This window comes from Musca domestica, unplaced genomic scaffold (genome assembly GCF_030504385.1).
Source record: "Musca domestica strain aabys unplaced genomic scaffold, Musca_domestica.polishedcontigs.V.1.1 11, whole genome shotgun sequence".
Classification (NCBI taxonomy): Eukaryota; Metazoa; Arthropoda; class Insecta; order Diptera; family Muscidae; genus Musca; species Musca domestica.
The window spans coordinates 9,792,110-9,810,477 of record NW_026712133.1 but is presented as its reverse complement, the minus strand read 5'-3'; the positions used below and the strand labels follow the sequence as shown (position 1 = coordinate 9,810,477).

General features: G+C 34.2%; 1 protein-coding gene across 2 annotated transcripts in view; it reads right to left on the bottom strand.

The window, feature by feature from the left end:
- Positions 1-9,706: 9,706 nt before the first annotated feature.
- LOC101888425 (leucine-rich repeat and calponin homology domain-containing protein) overlaps positions 9,707-18,368 on the bottom strand; it is a 45,184-nt gene continuing 36,522 nt past the window's right edge. The window contains exon 10 of one of the 2 annotated variants that reach the window (XM_020036552.2): positions 9,707-11,106. In XM_020036552.2, the coding sequence (XP_019892111.2) occupies positions 10,945-11,106 (162 nt within the window). In that variant the 3' untranslated portion in view covers positions 9,707-10,944. Of the gene's footprint in view, positions 11,107-14,055; positions 17,892-18,368 lie in introns of those variants that run through there. The other variant, XM_020036551.2, reaches the window with a different exon arrangement.

Sequence of the window (18,368 nt, the reverse complement as noted above, 5' to 3'; positions counted from 1 at the left end):
GATAACAGCAGATGTTCAATCGTTTTTACCTCTTGTCAACACATCACTTCCAGCCTAGAAGCAAGTACATCAAATTTGGAGAAAATCGATTCAGATATAGCTATAGCTCCCATATATATGTTTCATCCGATTTCGGGTTAATTGTACACCAAATGACCAATATCTGTCCAAATGTCCTGAATTTTGGCACATTCGACTAAATTCAGTTGGACTTATGGAGCTCAAAAATACCTCTTTCAAATTTTATCGAGATCGGATCATATTACGATATAACTCCCATGTATATATTTATCAGATATCAGGTTTATTGAGTACCAAATGACCAATATCAGTCCAAATGAACTGAATTTCGGCACATCCGACCGAATTCAGTCCAGAAGCAAGTACTTCAAATTTGGTGAAAAATCGGTTCAGATATAGCTATAGCTCCCATATATATGTTTTATCCAATTTGGTGTTAAAATCCCTCACATGCGTAATATGCACTCCACAGCAATAAGCTTTGATACCAGATATCAAATACAGCTCCGAAGTAAGTGTTTAATTTAATTTTTTCAATGTCGGTTCAGATTTGAATATAGCTCCCTTATATCTTTGTCCGATTTCGGGTTTTTGTGCACTAAATAACTAATATCAGCCCTAATGGACCGGTTTAATATAACCCTAATCGAAATCATATCATACACTATACAGCAATGTTATTTGGTTCATAGTTCTTATGATCTACTTTATAAAAATTCCCGATAAAAACTTTTTTGTTACTGGAGCTCTACTAATTACGCATAGTGGTGTAGGGTATCGGCCCCGACCTTTCCTTACTGACCTTTCCTTACTGGTTTGCAATCAAGAATGGCCTCCAATACAGTAGCACTTTACTTCATATATATGGTCACTGGCCTTGGCTCCCTTCGTGTTGCTATAATCTTTGCCGGATAAACGCTAAAATTATTATAAAGTACATACGTTAGGATTGGGACAAAATAGGCTTACACCGGTGCCTTCGTCCACCTTGGAACCGTCTGTATAAGCATCCCTATTAATAGTGTTACGTCTGTGCTATTGTAGTCGAGGAAGTTTGCCATGCAATCACCAATTCTATAACACAAAATATTCCGATTTATTGATATGTTCGGATTGTGCAAACCCAAAAGTGTGTCATACTCCCACTTCTTACTGTTTGAAACTGAGTCCAAAGATCCAGAAGCTGAAGTTTAAGAACGCCATTTAATGAAGATGTAGGGGTGCTCCTTATGTCAGTAAGGAAGTAGATCATTGCAATGTGATTTATTTGGACTCTGAACTCAATGGGATGCCCCGAAACGAGATACCATAGGTCAAAACTGCTGTAGTAGTGCATTTTGCAAAAAGCAAAGAAGTAGCATCAAATTTTAGAATAGTCAAATTAGTTAATAGTTTAGATTTGTTCGTATTGTTCACCTTTGGCACGAATTATGGCCTTTAAACGGCCAATGAAACCGTCACACGCTGCCCGAATGTTGCTCTGCGGTATTTTGGCCCATTCCCGGCGAAGCGCTTGCTTGAGGTGATCGACACTTTGGTATTTTTTAGTGCCAATCTTGCTTTCCAAAATACTCCAGACACAATAGTCCAACGGATTTGTATCCGGATATTTTGGTACCCATTGTGCGCTGAAAATGCGAGGAACCTCATTTTGTAACCATTCTTGGGTGGTGCGTGCTGGCGATGGTGCTGAGTCCTGTTGGAATGTTCGAGGTCTGCGGCCAAAATGATTGAGGGCCCAAGGCTTTAATATTTTCGCGATAATATTCGGCATTAATTCTGATGCCACGGTCTATTAATACGAGCGGAGAGTGTATGTGGCGGCCCACACCATAACCATGGCCGGCACTGGAGTTCTGGTGGCCAACCGAAGGTGCACATTTTTAGGGGACCTCTTTGGCAAGTAAACACGATCATTTTGTTTGTTTGTTGTTTACAAACTGCTGGACAACAAATGACTTCTCATCGAAAAAAAAAAACTAAATTCGGCAGTTCACCAACTTCGGCCAAGCGAAGCAACTCTTTAGCTCTTTTGAGTCTATTTTCTTTCTGTTGCGTTGTAAGTTCTTGCACTCTTTGGAATTTCAATGGCTTTACTCCGAGCTCATTTTTTAATATTTGCCGATGGAACATTGCGATATGTTCAGCTCACGAGCCATTTTTCGGCAGCTGCGACGCGGGTTTTGATCAAGTCTCTTATTTACTTTTCGAACCATTTCTACGCTACCAGAATCACGGTAACTAGCGATGGTACAAGACACAAAATATTTATTCACATTTAAATGCTGGAGTGCTCTAACAATAGCCACTTGTGATTTTCCAGTCAAATACAAAAGAAATCACACTATCACGCTTGAAATCCATCACGAATAACTTTGTTTCTGGAAAATTCTCACCAAAATGCTGTTGTACGCTTGTAAACAATATAATGAGCTCTCACTGGAATAATTTTAACAGCTGTCGGACGAGTGGCATAGAAATGACTGCAGTCTGAAATTGGTTGCAGTTGTTTCATCTGTAGACCCTACAGTGTCACTTATCAGCTGTACTACATCATCGACATAGGCTACTAAAGGTATTTTCTTAAGTGGTAAATGTTCATCCTATTAATACAGTTCGCGGATATCCATTAAATTTCCAGATTCTAATCCTTGCCCGCATCACACTCAGTGTAGGGCATCACACAGCTGCTTCAAACCAATGTCAGTTCCCAGGCTTGTTCTCGACATGATTTACACTAAAATAAATTAAAATATCATAAAAGGGAAATTAAATTCTTTTAATTATCTCACAACTGGCTGGGCCAAACATTGTTGAATGCCATCGGTCGGGTCTCCAACACAACATGTCCAATCAAGCGCCGACAAGCGGCCGAGTCAATGGAACAGTCCTACCTACTCCGACATACAGTTATGTACACATGTTGGCTACGCCAGTCAATGCGTCGCACTCTTCAATACTCTTCAACAACGACAACAGCACCAATAAAAGAATGAACTGTTGTTCATTATTGAATTGAGCAGCGCAAAAGGCATAAATATTTAAATGTGTGATTTACGGCAATAACCCCACAGGGGTCCCAGTTCACCAGCGAGCGAGCGAGCGATCGACCTGTATTGGCGCTGCAACCTCATATTCATATGCTCCAATAAATGAGAAGTAACCCAACTAAAGATTACAGCTATGTGCAGATAAGATCCTTTTAATGCCTTGACAATCTAAACTTCCAATGGGGGGAGGTTCATTGCTTTAAATTTCAGTACTTATTCCAAGACTGTGATCATGTCACATAGACAACTACTTAACCACAAGCATCTCCTCCCAGTTTCGTACTTAGTCATAGAATTTGTCGCTACCATTGTGGTAAACCTTCTCCACACACACGCCCCATAACTGCCCAAGGCAGTTCGGATGCCCTGTGATGAAGTTTTTTATAACTTGTACAAGCATTTTATGAACATGTGCACAAGACACCTAAATTGGATTTGGGTGCTCCTGGCGCTTCTGGACACACGATGGCACTGACACAGCACCAATATTCCCCATAGCTCCATTACCATTATTCTCATCGTTACCATCCTGCCAAACACCAATACCCCACCAAATGTTCGAAGTGTATGCACAGGCTTCCTCACAAATGGAGGGCCCTTAATGGCAATGAGGTGCCGCCAGCATTCACACACACATGCACGCTCATTGGAAATCACTAGGGCAGATCGAAAAAGAACGAATGCTTCCCCCCGGTCCCTGTCTGATGGAGGCGAGGAGATGAGGAATTCTGGCCGCATGATCTGATCAGCCAGCCAGCCATCCAGAGAACCAGCCGGGATTCTGGCTGGTGCAGATCTGTGTAAATTTGTTGTTTGTTAAAGCAATTATTCAGTTTGTTTTTCCTCTCTTTCGGATGTCGCTTGATAAGAATTTATTACTTTTTTCAATATTTGAAATGTTGGTTTATTTATTTGCCCGATTCGTTTGTTTGGCGCTGTCTGGCCGGTCGGACCGAACCATCAGTGTGTATCCGTTGTCCTGCAATTTTGTTAATAAATTTCAATAAAACCAAATTGAAATTCTGCATTTCAGAAATGACACACTCACATACATCCATACATATGTATGTATATGCATCGCTACATATGAATGAAGAATGAATGAACATGTTTGGCATCTTGTTATAGTTTTTTCCCATCTTCGTTTTCATTGTTTCTTAATTACATTTCAAATTTGTGATGTCTGTTTCGTTTTTATGAAATACAAAACGACGGATTCTTGTGAATCTCTTGACTTCGTTATAATTGTTACATTTTGAACTGCCTTCCTTTTTTTTGTAATCAATGCGTTTTATTTATTGAAAACTTATAACCTTCTAGCTTAGGCTGGGTCAAATGTCTGCAGACACAAATGTCTAAATTATGAAAAGTAATCGGTTTTACAAAGGTGATAAAAGAATTAGGTCCAAAGTAATTGTCCACTATACAATATACAAAACAATATTCAACAATTTAAAAAACATTAAGTTCGACCGTACTTTTTATACCCTCCACCTTAGGGTAAAAAACCCCTTTTTATATAAAAGCATCTGAATTCAAGCGTGTTTCACTTTAAACTTCATATACCTGTAAGACCGTTTGGACAATGCAGTTAAATTTACCAAAAAACAAAAAGTGAATGAGGCCGTTATATGGGGCCATACCAAAACGGGAACCTCAATAGACAATTTTATACTTCAAGGATTGTCACCTGTCAAATCTTCTAAAATACAAAATTTTAAACAGTTATGTGGGTATCTTTATGTGCGCTATAGGAAAACGTGGAACTAAATATTCAATGTTCTGCCACTGGGCTAGAACCCATTATGAACTAAAAATACCAATTTTCATCAAAATATCGAATATCAGGAGGTACCGTTATATGGGGGCTATACCGAAACAAAATTGTATGCATAGGTCATACAATATTTCATAGGTCATACAAAAAGCAATTTTTAGACAAATCCGTGAAAAAAATGTGGCAAAAATCATCAAAATACCTAATTTCGGGAGTTAACGTGGGCCTATACATACAATGTTTCGTCATACAAGGCAGAACCCATTAAGAAAAAAACCGTTAAAAATTAAATACCTATATCTTTAAAAACAGGTCGCAAAATATCGAGTGTAGCTTCGGCGAAAAAAATGGCCCAATTATGCCTCTGGGTCAAAATCCGCTGCAAACAGTGACCCGTTTTGGGTGCATGGACTGTTCAATGTATGCTTGCGGAATTTCTATGATAATATAGGAACTATGAAAATTGAAAAATCCGCAAAACACGTAAGTTTCTCGTACTTCTCTTGTACTCTTTTAACATCAATGAAATCCATTAAACGCAATTATTATTGCTCCTTCGCGATTTTTTTTCTGGATGCATTGGAAACAATACTGCAATGCTTTTGGCCAGTTTTTACTCCAAAATCGACAATTCTTCTTATTTGCGTACCCATTGAACCAAAAATTAGCTTACTTGCTGAACAAGAACCACGATGACTTTCTAAACACAGCACGCTTTGATAATAAAATACAATAATTTGTAAGCGTTGTTCGTTTGTAAAACGATTCATGTTAACTTATATTTGACAGTGAAACAGAAAAAGAATCTTGCGTGTGCTGTCCAAACCAGTGCACAGTGGTCGAGATCGTATGGGAACAGCGGCCAAAAATACTTTCAGTGCACATATCAATATGAATCTTTGGTTATGGTACCTTGATGGGATAAAAATAAAAAATGTGACAAAATGGATATGGTCGATGCATGTTTTGGCATGGTCCCCTTACAACGTACCTCCCGAATAAGGGTTATTTGACCAATTCTTGTCACATTTTTACACCAGATTGTAATGATTAATGATTTGATATTTTACGTTCTAAGGAGTTAAAAAATAATCTTACTGAAAATTATTTGGAACGGTCCGCCTTTACCTGCGGGTAACCCTGTAGAGATACCTCTAAAAATAGAAGTATTTTTTATATACATCAATTCCAAATTTGATTTTTGTAAACAAAATAAAATAACAATTCAATATAAAATTAAATCAAAGTTAAATTTTGCACAAATAATTTGTTTGACCCAAGGCCCGATTGAAATTGTAGATAATCGGTCAAAATTTAGGTAAAGCTCCCATATATATTTTCATCCAATTTGCCTTATATTGTGCACCAAACTTGTATCAGCCCAAATAGTATGGAATATACGTACGACCAGAACTCTGTAACAACGATATTTGGGGAAATATATTAAATATAACTCAGAAATACCCTTGCTAAATTTTATCGAGATCGGTAAATATTTGGATATGGCTCCCATATATATCTTCGTCCGATTTGCTTTTTATTGTGCACCAAACGTGTAATATTAGCCCAAATGGAATGGAATTTGGCACTTACGGCCAAATTGAGTCTGGAAACCAGTATGTCAAATTTGGTGGAAATCGATTCAGATATAGCTATAGCTTCCATACATATTGTTCATCCGATTTGTTGAATTTGCTCTGCATAGCCGTAATGTCAAATACAGCTCAGAAATACCTTTGTCAAATTTTATCGAGTTCGGTTCACATTTAGATATGGCTCTCATATATACCTATCCGATTTCAAGATAATTCTGCACCAAATGGATAATACAAGCCCGAATTGAAAAGGCGCAAATGTCTCGACAAATTTAGTAGAAATCGATTCAGAGGAGGATATTCCTCCCATATATTAGTTCCTTTGGACTTTTTATTATTACTATAATCATAGTTGGTATGATTTAATTCTTACAAATTCCCCATTAAAAACTTTATTTGTTATGTAAGGCTCTACTAAATATGCAAAGTGGTGTAGGGTAACATGAAGTCGGCCCCGCCCAACTTTAAGACTTTCTTTACTGTTTATTGTTTGGTAACGTTCGCTGTCCCGTTATAAAAGGGTCAGAGCTCAGAAGAAGGCGGTTAATAAGATCTGTGTTTGTTGAAACACGAGCCTTTTTTCGGGTATGATTTAGTCGAAACTTTTTTATATCTTTGTTTCTAGACTCCACGGCCTCCTCCTATAATTATCTAATCTATACAATGACAAATTTCTAAAGTCGGGTGCATGTATTAAAGTTTTATGAACTGTGGGTGGAAGATAGTGCCATGGATATCTATTTGTTAACTCTTTAGCAGTTTCCAATGCAATGGCCTTAAATTTTTCGGCATTAATCAGAAGACAATGCTTGCAACATTATTTAACACTCCTCAATTACATCCTTATCAATCCCAAACAACAAAAACATATTCTATGTCACTAGCACTATAGAACTGACAAAATTGCAGCGAAATCACTTCAGTATATTGGGCATAACATACAAATCTGACAAAATCTGAAAGTTAAATTAGCACTTTTAAAATCTTAGGGCCATTACTAATGGCGTGAAAAAAATCACATTGGAGGATTCAGGGGGGAAAACAATTAAAACTTTACCTGAAATCCAATTTTATTTTCAAAATTAATCTTAAAGGCAACTCAGATCACTCACATCTTCTATATTATACACAACTACTAAACACACAAATTACTGCACTAAAAATAAGTCAATACCTTGCTTTTCAATAATTATGTCAAGAATTGTCATTTTAAAATGTATTTAATTTTGTAATACAGTTCTATTTTTACTCCAATTTTTCACTGATCCCACTGAAAAAAGCAAATACCTACATTTTCTCTTTTTTGATGCTATTCTCGAAGTGGGCCGTTAGAATGAAGTCAAGATAATTATGTTTTCTAAAATGCTTAACCTCTTAAGAGTTCAGGTGTACACATTTGACAATGAATATCTGATTTTCATTTTTTGAATTTTGGCCAATGGCAGCGACCACCGTGCAGTGGTGCCAAACAAATAATAGCTAAAAGATCGACTATTAGAACTATAGAGATATTACCAGATGCTGTTCCTATTCTTTTGGGAAATACTATGAATTATGGATCCCGAAGCCTGAAAAATGGACCGGGTGATCCCTCTGCTGAAGCCTGGCAAGGGTGTCAGGAAAGGCGAGTCATACATGCCAATTTCGCTTTTGTCGCCACTAGCTAAGCATTGCACGCCATTTCCACACATATCAGTAGAGAATAAAACCAGAACAAGCTGTAACATAGTACAGTGTTATAGCCCTTGACCAATCAAAAGCATTTGATACGGTCAATCATGCCAGACTCTTTGAAATGTTGGATAATCAACTATGTACGTGGGCGCCAGTCGTACGTGGAATTCCGGAACAAGAAGTCGAAACCCCGTGTTGTGAAACAGGGAGTTTCCCAAGATTGGGTGATATCTGCGAAACTTTCTAACCTCTACCTTTCTGAAATTCCTCGCGCTGCAGACGGCATAGAGATCGTGACGTACGCGGATGATTGTACTATCATGGCGTCGGAACCAGTGGTTGATGACATATGTATAATCTAACGGAGCTTAACGCATACTTCCACGCGAGGAATATGAAAATATCCGTCACAGATGTCATCAGCAATTACAGGATGAATGCCATCTTTGGAGTCCACTCCCCATCATTTCGTTTGTGTTACGTAAATATCGTTACACAATATTGGGTATTTTGAAGCAAGTAGAAACTACGCCATTACCAAATGGTTAACGATCACAGTTCGTTCATGGGTTATCAGTCAAGAATATATGTTTTACCCAAAGTGTTAGAACATATTCAGCTCGATGGTTGCATATTCCCATTGTGACAAATATCGGTTCAGATTTGGATTATCCTCCATATATATACTTCACCAATCAAGCTATAAGAAAGACACAGTTTGGCTGTTTGTTAGACTGTGTATAATATGACCAAAATCTGGTTACATTAAAAGTTATAATAATTTTCAAAACCACAAAGGTTTTTTTTAATATATTACCTCTCGATAAGGTAGTCGCAATTAACTACCCATATCTTGTTATTAAACTTCTTGCGATTTCTTACATTGAGGCCACGTGAAAAATAAGTTCTACGCCAAGAGTCAACAAAAGTCTTGAGCCCTATCCAGAACATAGGGCGTCCCTTTTGCAATTTGGTTGTGCAAAATTTAAAGATATTGTCCTATAAATGTGGCGAATTGCTGATATTGTTTTTCTTTATTAAATAAAAATATTTTCAATGCTGGAGGTCCCTTCCTGATGCATCCACATATACATATGGCACTTCTGATCTTCACTTTGATGCTGATTACGCCTAAAATACCGATTTTTTATAGTCTTCTTTATATTGTGTCAAACTTACCTCTTGTCTTCAGCGATAATTTACACATATTGATCGGCAATTTAAAAAACTTAACACTCCTCTATTGAGCTGTTGAAGCTATATAATACGTCTTATGATGTTTGATCTTGCGCCGATTGAATATATAAAAACCAATTTAATAAATAATTTTTGAAGTGAGTTTTCTGCAAAATCTCCATTTTTGGCTATGACACACTTTGACTAAATGAACGATGAATGAACTTATTAACTTATTTATCCGAAATTTAGAATGTCTTTCATTCTTGTATTCCTATTAGAATTCAAATTACTCGAAATGAATTGCCTTCAAATATTTGCATTAACGTTCGAAAATACTTACGACACCTCTGAATATTTCCAAATTCTTAATTGTTTACCTTTTCACTCATTCCTAATCATAAACAATAATATACATCATATTTAAAAAATGTAATTTTAGATATTTAATCACAAAATATTGTAGTACATGTAGAGCATTGTATTGATGTGAAATAAAACTGATATAATGACAAAAATATAAATTATGAAATTATAATAAAAAAAAAAAAAAACAAAAATTTAAATAAAAAATATATTGTCGGCTCTATGGCTAAATCATTTTCGAGTGTCATTAATAAACGACCTATTTGTAATAAGTAACGAACCACAATTATTCCAATAATTACCTCTATCGCGCTTTGTTCCAAAATATTGAACCGAGTAATTTCTGCATTGGACCGACAACGAACGCATACAAAAACCAAAACTATTCCAATGACTTTCGTTGATTCTCGTATTCTCTTTTGCTATTTTTGTCTTCGTTTCTTACTATCAGCTTAATGTGATTTCTGAATGTTTCATTGATAGTTATAGTGCTTAGCCAAAGTTAAGATAAATTATGTGGATGTGTCTGTGTGTTTTAAGTTAAAATTATAACTAGATGCGTTCTATTCGACTCTGGGCGGTGAATGAATGTCTTGGTGTGATTAAATTCATTTGTTTATTTATATATAAATATCATACTATAAATATGTGGGTAAGCCTATATGTACGTACGTTTGCGAGCACATACAATAAATAGACCCTTGTTATATATGCGTTTATAGTAGTAACACGTACTACACTTCTATGTACTATAACTATTTAGTCTATATAATTCAGTATATTTTTGGTGTCATGTATTTACAGGATTTGAGTTTGATTTGTTCCGTTTTCTATTTGTTTATCGTAAATATTATAAACAAAACCATGTCTACTTAAAATTACAGAACTAAAGTCTTGATCAAAATTATAAAAAAAATATATAAAAATGTACACATATATATAAAAAAGAATGAAAAAATAAAACGATGTTTATAAAAATATTAAACAAAAATTGTACTAAGCTTAAATTGAAAATTGAATTTTTTCGTTCATTTTTTCACTCAATGTCAACGTGCCATCTCTGCATCCATTTTCGTTGACTGTACGTCGAGTATTATTACATGGCAGCAAAATTTCTTTGCATTCACAACAATTCACAATACTTAAAGTTTTCATTTGTTTTTCACAACAACAAAAGATAATTTCTATGTGAAATTCTTCAAATGTTAAGGAACCTATGTTTCTTCCCCGTGGCTGAATATTGAAATAAAATGTTGGTGTGTGGAGGAGCAGGTTGAAGCACAATTTAGACAATCGGTGACGGTGTTAGGGCTGCACGGCTGGCTCGTGTTGGTGATTTTGAATTTTGTATATTGCCACTGTGCAAACGGAATAATTCACAGACAGTTATGGCCACTTGGACAGCACCTTTACCTTCGAGCACATCGGCGGCACAGCAAATTAAATTCTGAAATGATAAGACAGACAGGCATGGAAATGATTATCTCAAATACAATAAAACTTATCTATTCATATATCACAGTATTGAAAAACGAGTACTAAGCGATCACACTTCAAGATCGTTTTAAGATTTGAAATCGATAAAATGTAGTTGCCGATAAATCAATAACATAACTCCTTACCTTGCCCCAAAAAAAAAACGCTTTTGAAATGTGAAATAAAAATGCAACCCAAAATGTTCTTTCCAAGTGGTTTAACACATAACTTATAAGTGGTTTGAGAAATTGCATATTGATGCGATCAACAAAATAAATAATTTTGAGTTTTCATGTATATTTTGTCCGCTTGGATTTTATATAGTAGTTAATTTTATAAAATAATTAATTTAGTTGTTAATAAAGGATAAAAAGTATTCACTTTTCCCAGAAATTTTAGATCATTAGTCTCGAAAGAAAAATTAAATCATAAACATGTGATATTTGACGATATTCGAACAGGGAAAAATTATCAAAAAAAAAAAAAAAAACATTTGGACATTACAATAGGAAAGAGGTTTAAAAAATAATCATCTCAGGGTCCAACTTTAAAATCGAAATTTCCAACTGACTTAAATGAACTCTGCTCTACCTGCAGTTAAAACTTTTATATTTCTAATGAACCTGAAGTTTTTGGATTGTGATATCATTAAACTCCTCTAATCGCCTACATCTGCGCTACCCAACTAATTTTCATTAAATAGCAAGATTTTTAAGACAGCGCTGCATAAGAAAGTGTGTCATATAGAGAAAAATATACCTCTTGATATCCTGAAACTAGATTTTGTACATTTTCTCAAGTCCATCTTAACAGAATGATTTGATGAGATACCTAGTAGAATAATCATCAGCTCACGTTACGTAGAGAAGCTCATAAAAGTTTTCGCTTATGGTTATAACTCAGACATAACATGGGTGGAACTAGGTCTAAAAAGCTTTTAAGGGGTTTCTTTAGATACCAAGAATTTCGTATTTTTCTTTATCAATATCATAATGGAAAGAGAAACATTTAGGGGAACCAGGGAAAACACCACATTTCATTCTTTAAATTAATGCAATAATTCTTACTTATAAGGAATACCAGTATTTCCCGCCCGGACTTATAATATGTCATATCTAGATGGTGCAGTAATTTATACTTGAGAGAGTTCCGGTGCAGCTGTCTTTTGGATTTCGGTGTATATATACGTATACATAGCTGGACAGGCGACTCAAAATCGATAGTCCAAAACTATCAAATATAAGACTGCGCATAATTCGTCTATTGTGTGTGGTTAGTTTGTTACATAACTCTGATCCGATTCAAGTGATATAATTGCGAAAACTCTTAAAATCCACCCCTGTGCCATATCGTTTGAGTTCAAAGTGACTACAGCGATAAGCTTCTCTAGTGTTCATTATGATGTCAGAATAAATAAAAATCTGATAAATATATTCACTCGACATTTTTACCACGAACACATAGCTATACGAATAATAAAGAAATATGTCGAACGTAAGAAATTTCACATTTGAACAAATTCACCTGGGACAGAACGTAATCTAATTTGTTTGTATTTTTGAAATAACACTGAGCAATAGAAAAACGTATATTTTTTAATTGATAATAATACAATTGGGAAATTTTAAAAAATATCAATTTATACAGCTTTATTATTTAAGATATGGACATGAAGCAATTACCCTACACCACATAGTGGTGTAGAAGGAAGCGAGATAGATCCATAGTTACTTTTGGGGATCTTCAAAGAATCACATTCTGAGTCGATTTATGCATGTCAGTTCATCTTTCCGCCCATCCTTGTATTCTTGTAAACAAAATGCATGTCGCATTTATTATCCGATTGAGATTAAATTTTCCAAACAATATTTATTTGGCCCTATTACAATTGGTGAAAATCGGATCAGATTTAAATATAGTTTCCATACATCTTCATCCGATTTCGGGATAATTGTGCACCAAATGGCTAATATCAGCCCACATGGACCGAATTTGGGCATATCCCACAGAATTCAGTCTAGAAGCAAATACAATAAATTTAGTGAAAATCGGTTCAGATATGGCTATAGCTCACACATATATATTTCATCTGATTTGGTGTTTAAGTCCCTCAGATTCGAAATATGCATTCGACAACAATGATATTCGGTACCAGATATCTTATAAAGCTCGAAAATACCTCTGATAAATGTTATCAAGATCGCTTCAGATTTGGATATAGGTCCCGGTCCCATATATGTCTTCAACCCATTTCGGGTTAATTGTGCACCAATTGGCCAATAACTGTTCAAAAATTCCTGAATTTTGGTACATCCAACCGAATTCAGTCTAGAAGCATTTACATCAAATTTGGTTCATCCGATCTGGTGTTCAGTCCCTCACATAAATATCCATAATCCAATTTCAAGTTTATTGTGCAAGTAATGGCTAATATCAGCCCAAATGAAGTGAACTTCGGACTTACGTTTTCATTTTGTGCAACTCGGCTCCGATATAGATTTTTTTAACATAATCCTTCTCCAAATAATATCATGCACTCTATTGCAAACTATAACTGCTCTAAAGCCAAATGTTGATAATTGGTATGATCCACTTGAAATAAATTCTTTTGTTAGGGGAGCTCTACTAAATATGCATAGTGGTGTAGGGTATCATATAGTCGGCAATGCCCGACATTTGACTTTTCCTTACTGGTTTTATTAATGTATTTTGTATCAACGGTTGTGGAAAAAAATATATTTTACTAGATTTTTATATTTAAATATTTAATCCCAGAGTGTTGATCTAAGATGTAAAAATCAAACATTGTCCAGTTTCGATACCAATAAACACAACTGGTTGATCATCATAAGTAATTCAGATATAAATGTGTTTCAGTAGTTATTACGACTCTACGCACATATAATAAAATTCAGAAAAATTATATATATTTTTTGTTTTATTCATATATTTAGTATCAAAATTAGTTCATATATTAATTACTTGTCATACAGAACATTTCGTTTATGGAATAAATATAATTGTTTTTTTTTTTTTTCGTAAGTGTGTTTGTGTTTCAATGCATTAATTATTAGCGTGTTAAACAAATAAATGCAAGTGTACTACAGAGGTACAAACTTTTTTTTTTTGGTTGGGCATGTTTATAATACTATCTACTATATTGTGTATTAAATGCATACATGTATATTGTATTGCCAATACATTGTTTTCGTGTTTTTTTTTTTTATTTTATATAAATAAAGCAGATAAATACCCTCTGCAATTAACAAAAGACTTGTAGAAGAAAAATCATTGTCAGTATAGGAAAGGCTACGATACACTTTGGGCCTTTCAAAAATCTGACAATTTACATTAATTTTTTTTTCGTATATAGTGTTTGCCAAAATTTTCGCGAGTCAAAATTGCATTGCAAATTACAATTTGTATAAATTGTGGTATAATCAATTTCCTTATAAATACATACAAATGGAAAAGTGTGTTTATCCCAAAATTGTTGCTTCATAAAATATACATATGTATCTAATAAATATCTATATATAGTGTATGGATAATATGAAAAGTGCCATTTTAAAATTCAATAGAACAAAATTGGTTCTGGTTTTAGCTGCTTTTCGTTTTTCTTTTCTTTTTGTTATATTCTATTAAAAGCTAAATCTAGTCCTCTTAAAGATATTTGTTTGATTTTAATATTTGTTTTTCTTTTCTAAGAAATTAAAGGAATGTTAGTAGTTCGTGTATTATATTCTGTTGTCATATAAAAATATATTTGTATGTATGTGTTGGTTATTAGCTATGAAATCATATTGATGAGATTCCGAAGGGGAAGTTCTATTTGGCAAATACAAGTTAACACATATTCAAGGTTCCAATTGTTTGCATCACTCTTTTTTAGAATGTTCACAGGTCATGGCGTTCACGATAAAATGCATGACTGTGTCCACTAACAACTTTCAATATTAAGGCACTGTATTCGAATATTTTCAGATTGTTACTCTGTTGCTTTTTTGCTGTTTTTCTTGTTGTATGCGTTACATATCTATTCATATCTAAATATATAATTTGGTGCAATAGAAATGAAAACTAATTTCAATATGATTCCATTTAAATATTGTTTCTTTAGTCCTTGGCATCAGCTACTTATTATTCTAGTAAACTCTTTCCCTGCTTGTTTTAGTTAAACCTTCTTTTTGATCATTTCATTCCTATTCATTTCAATCTAAAGGAAGTTTAAAACAGAGAGTAATACGTTATCGTACGGGCTAATTTGTTTAATATAAATTTGGTATATTCTATGTTTGTAACTAAATTCAGTATACAATTATATGGTTGGTTTAAAAAATCAGATTCATTCGTTTGTAGACGAGAGTAGACGAGATTAACGTTACACTTTAAATTTGTCAATGAAAAAAAATATATTAAAATATAATAAATAAATTAATACAATGGAGATTTACAAAATTTCAAATATTAAAGTTACCAAAAAAACTAAAATTTTTTTCCACTCCAGAGACATGGGTGTTGTTCTATAAATCCTCGAAATGAAAAATAAACATTTTCTTTAACAAATATTTTATTTGGTATTTTTTCTTTGCAAAAGTTTTTATTTCATAGAACAACAATAATGTCCTGGAATGTATTATTTTTTGATGCATTTTTAAATAAAATGCGTACTAGTTCAAAAACTTGCAATAAGCTCCTATAACATTTATTTTTCTAATACTGAACCAAAGAGTTGGATAAGTGGGATATAAAAGGTAAAAATTGTTAGTTTTTGTTATCGTTTTCTTTTTAGAGTTTCATTGGTGAAACTATTTTAAGGAAATTATTAAATGGAATATTTGTTTTATTTATATAATTCAGTTCAAGTCTTTGGGTTTAGTATATATGTGTATATAGTTGTGTGTTATTATATCTTGTTCTTTTGTATAAATGCATTCGTGTATAAGTTAGTGTATATGTGTTTTGTGTCTTCTGTTCATTGATGAAGTAATTACCTAAAAACTACGGATTAAATACTTAAATACTGAAATCGAATAAATTATTCTTTAATAAAATTCGTTATTCACTTACTAAAATTGTTGAAGTTTTTTTCTTCCTCTTTCTTTTGGTAATCATTATAAATTGTTTAAGTACTTTGCTTAAAAATGGAAGCAGCCTCTAATAAATATTTAATTATTGTATATTTGACTCATTGATAGAGAATGAATAAAAGCAGCGCATTAATTAATTCTGTAAAAATAATACTACACATATTCGCTTGTGTATGATTTAAAAATCATATCTCTTTATGTAGTTGGCATTAAGCTAAAATGGCAATGCAACGGCTAAATAAATGTAGTGGTAAGGATATTTTTATCAGGGATTACGTCCGTCACTCAATCCCTGAACAAGTCCCCTTACTTATCCCGGCAGTGGGAAGAAAATCAACAACAAAAATGTCACAATAAAAACACATGACAAAATTATGGTTAAGGTATGCGAATCATGTCTCAGCATAAATATGGAAGAACCAGCTTGCTTCTCTTTCAGCAGAACATCTTTGGTTAGTAACTTCTCTTCGGATTCAACGGCTGCTTCGTTGACACGATAAATACTGTAGATATTTGATTTTGGTTTGATTATACCACCATTTGGTATATTGGCATGTTCGAAGAACTCAATACGTTTGGACACCGAAGTGACTGTAGCAAGGGATGGCTTTTCGCCAATATTTTTCTCCGCGGAAGGCAATTCCAATAGTTGATATTTATTAGGAGTCTGCTGGGATGATCCTGACATCTCATTCAAGGAACTAATGACCTTTAGTGACAATTCATTATTGTATTTTTCATCCACGATTTGGTATAGACCGGTTGAGTTGGAGGAAGTTCCCGTCGCGTAACTGCCACCGATACCAGATATAACGTCGTTATCGGTTTCAACAATTGTTTGCAATGTAGTTGTTGCATTCAATTCCGATGAACTTCCGAAACTATCTGTCGCATTGCCATGGTGTGTAATGAGGTTCAGTTTGATTTTTTGAAACGTTTTCAATTTGCAGTGACGATAAAAGTTGCCAAGAGATGTATTGACTTTTAACTGGCGTAGCTGCTGCGGTTGCTGCTGCTGCTTCTCATTGTCATGGTACACTTTATAATCATGATGTCCACCATGATCATGATCATCAACATTTCTGTTACTATCGTAACGATTCAAATGTTCAAAATTGGATTTTTCAAATTCCCTCATCATCTGTTCTTTGGTGCAAGTTGCAGAAAATTGTTTTTGCTCTTCTGGCTGCTGCTGCTGTTTGCCCTTCTGTTGTTGCAGCATTCTCATTTCCTTCTCTTCTTCCTCTTCACGTTCGTCCTCCTCCAAGAGAATGCAACGACGTTTATCTTCCTTTTCTAGTTTTAGTTTTTGTTGTTTCTTTTCATATTGTTGGAGTTTGACTTGAAAGTCATGTTGTTGTTGCAAATTCGTAACATTCTGATGATGAGGATTCACATCCAAAGCAATCAGAGCAGCTACTGTCTTTAATACAGCAGTGAGATTTGGTAGTTCTTTGCACTGTGGCTGTACTACCTTCTGTCGTTGTTGGTCATTGATTGAAAAATGGAGATCATTGTGGTTATTATTTTCCTTAAGAATTTTCTTTCGCATGTTGCTGTCACTAGGTTGGTCGTCCACGTCATAATTACCGCCATTAACTCCGTCGTCATCATCAACACCATTGTCAGAGAGGGGTACAACATCCGCACAGGAGCAAATCAACTCCTGCAACCAACACCAAATAACAGATTCATTTGTAAACAACTTTTGGTACAACTATTTCTTTAAGTGAGGAGTTGTGAGGTGGGGCAAGGGGTTTTCAATTGAATAGATAATACAATAATGATAATATTGGGGATTTTACTTGAATAGCTTTAGAATCTTTTACTTTTTTACAATTTATTGGGTTGCAAATCTTTTGAAAATATCATAGAAATTATTTTTCAAAATAATTAAAATCATATGCTTTATCTAAATCAACTTATATTAAACGGTGCTACAAAAGTTCATGTCGTTAACCGACATGAAATATATAGCATACTTTTAGGCACTCACGATGTGAGTGCATAATGTGTGCATTGTGTATAAAGGCCAAAAATATTGACTTGGTTATTTTTATTGCAATCAAAATTGTTTCATATGTATTCAACTATAAATATGTGTATGTGTCTATAAGTCTATGAGTTTTAGATTATCTTCTCA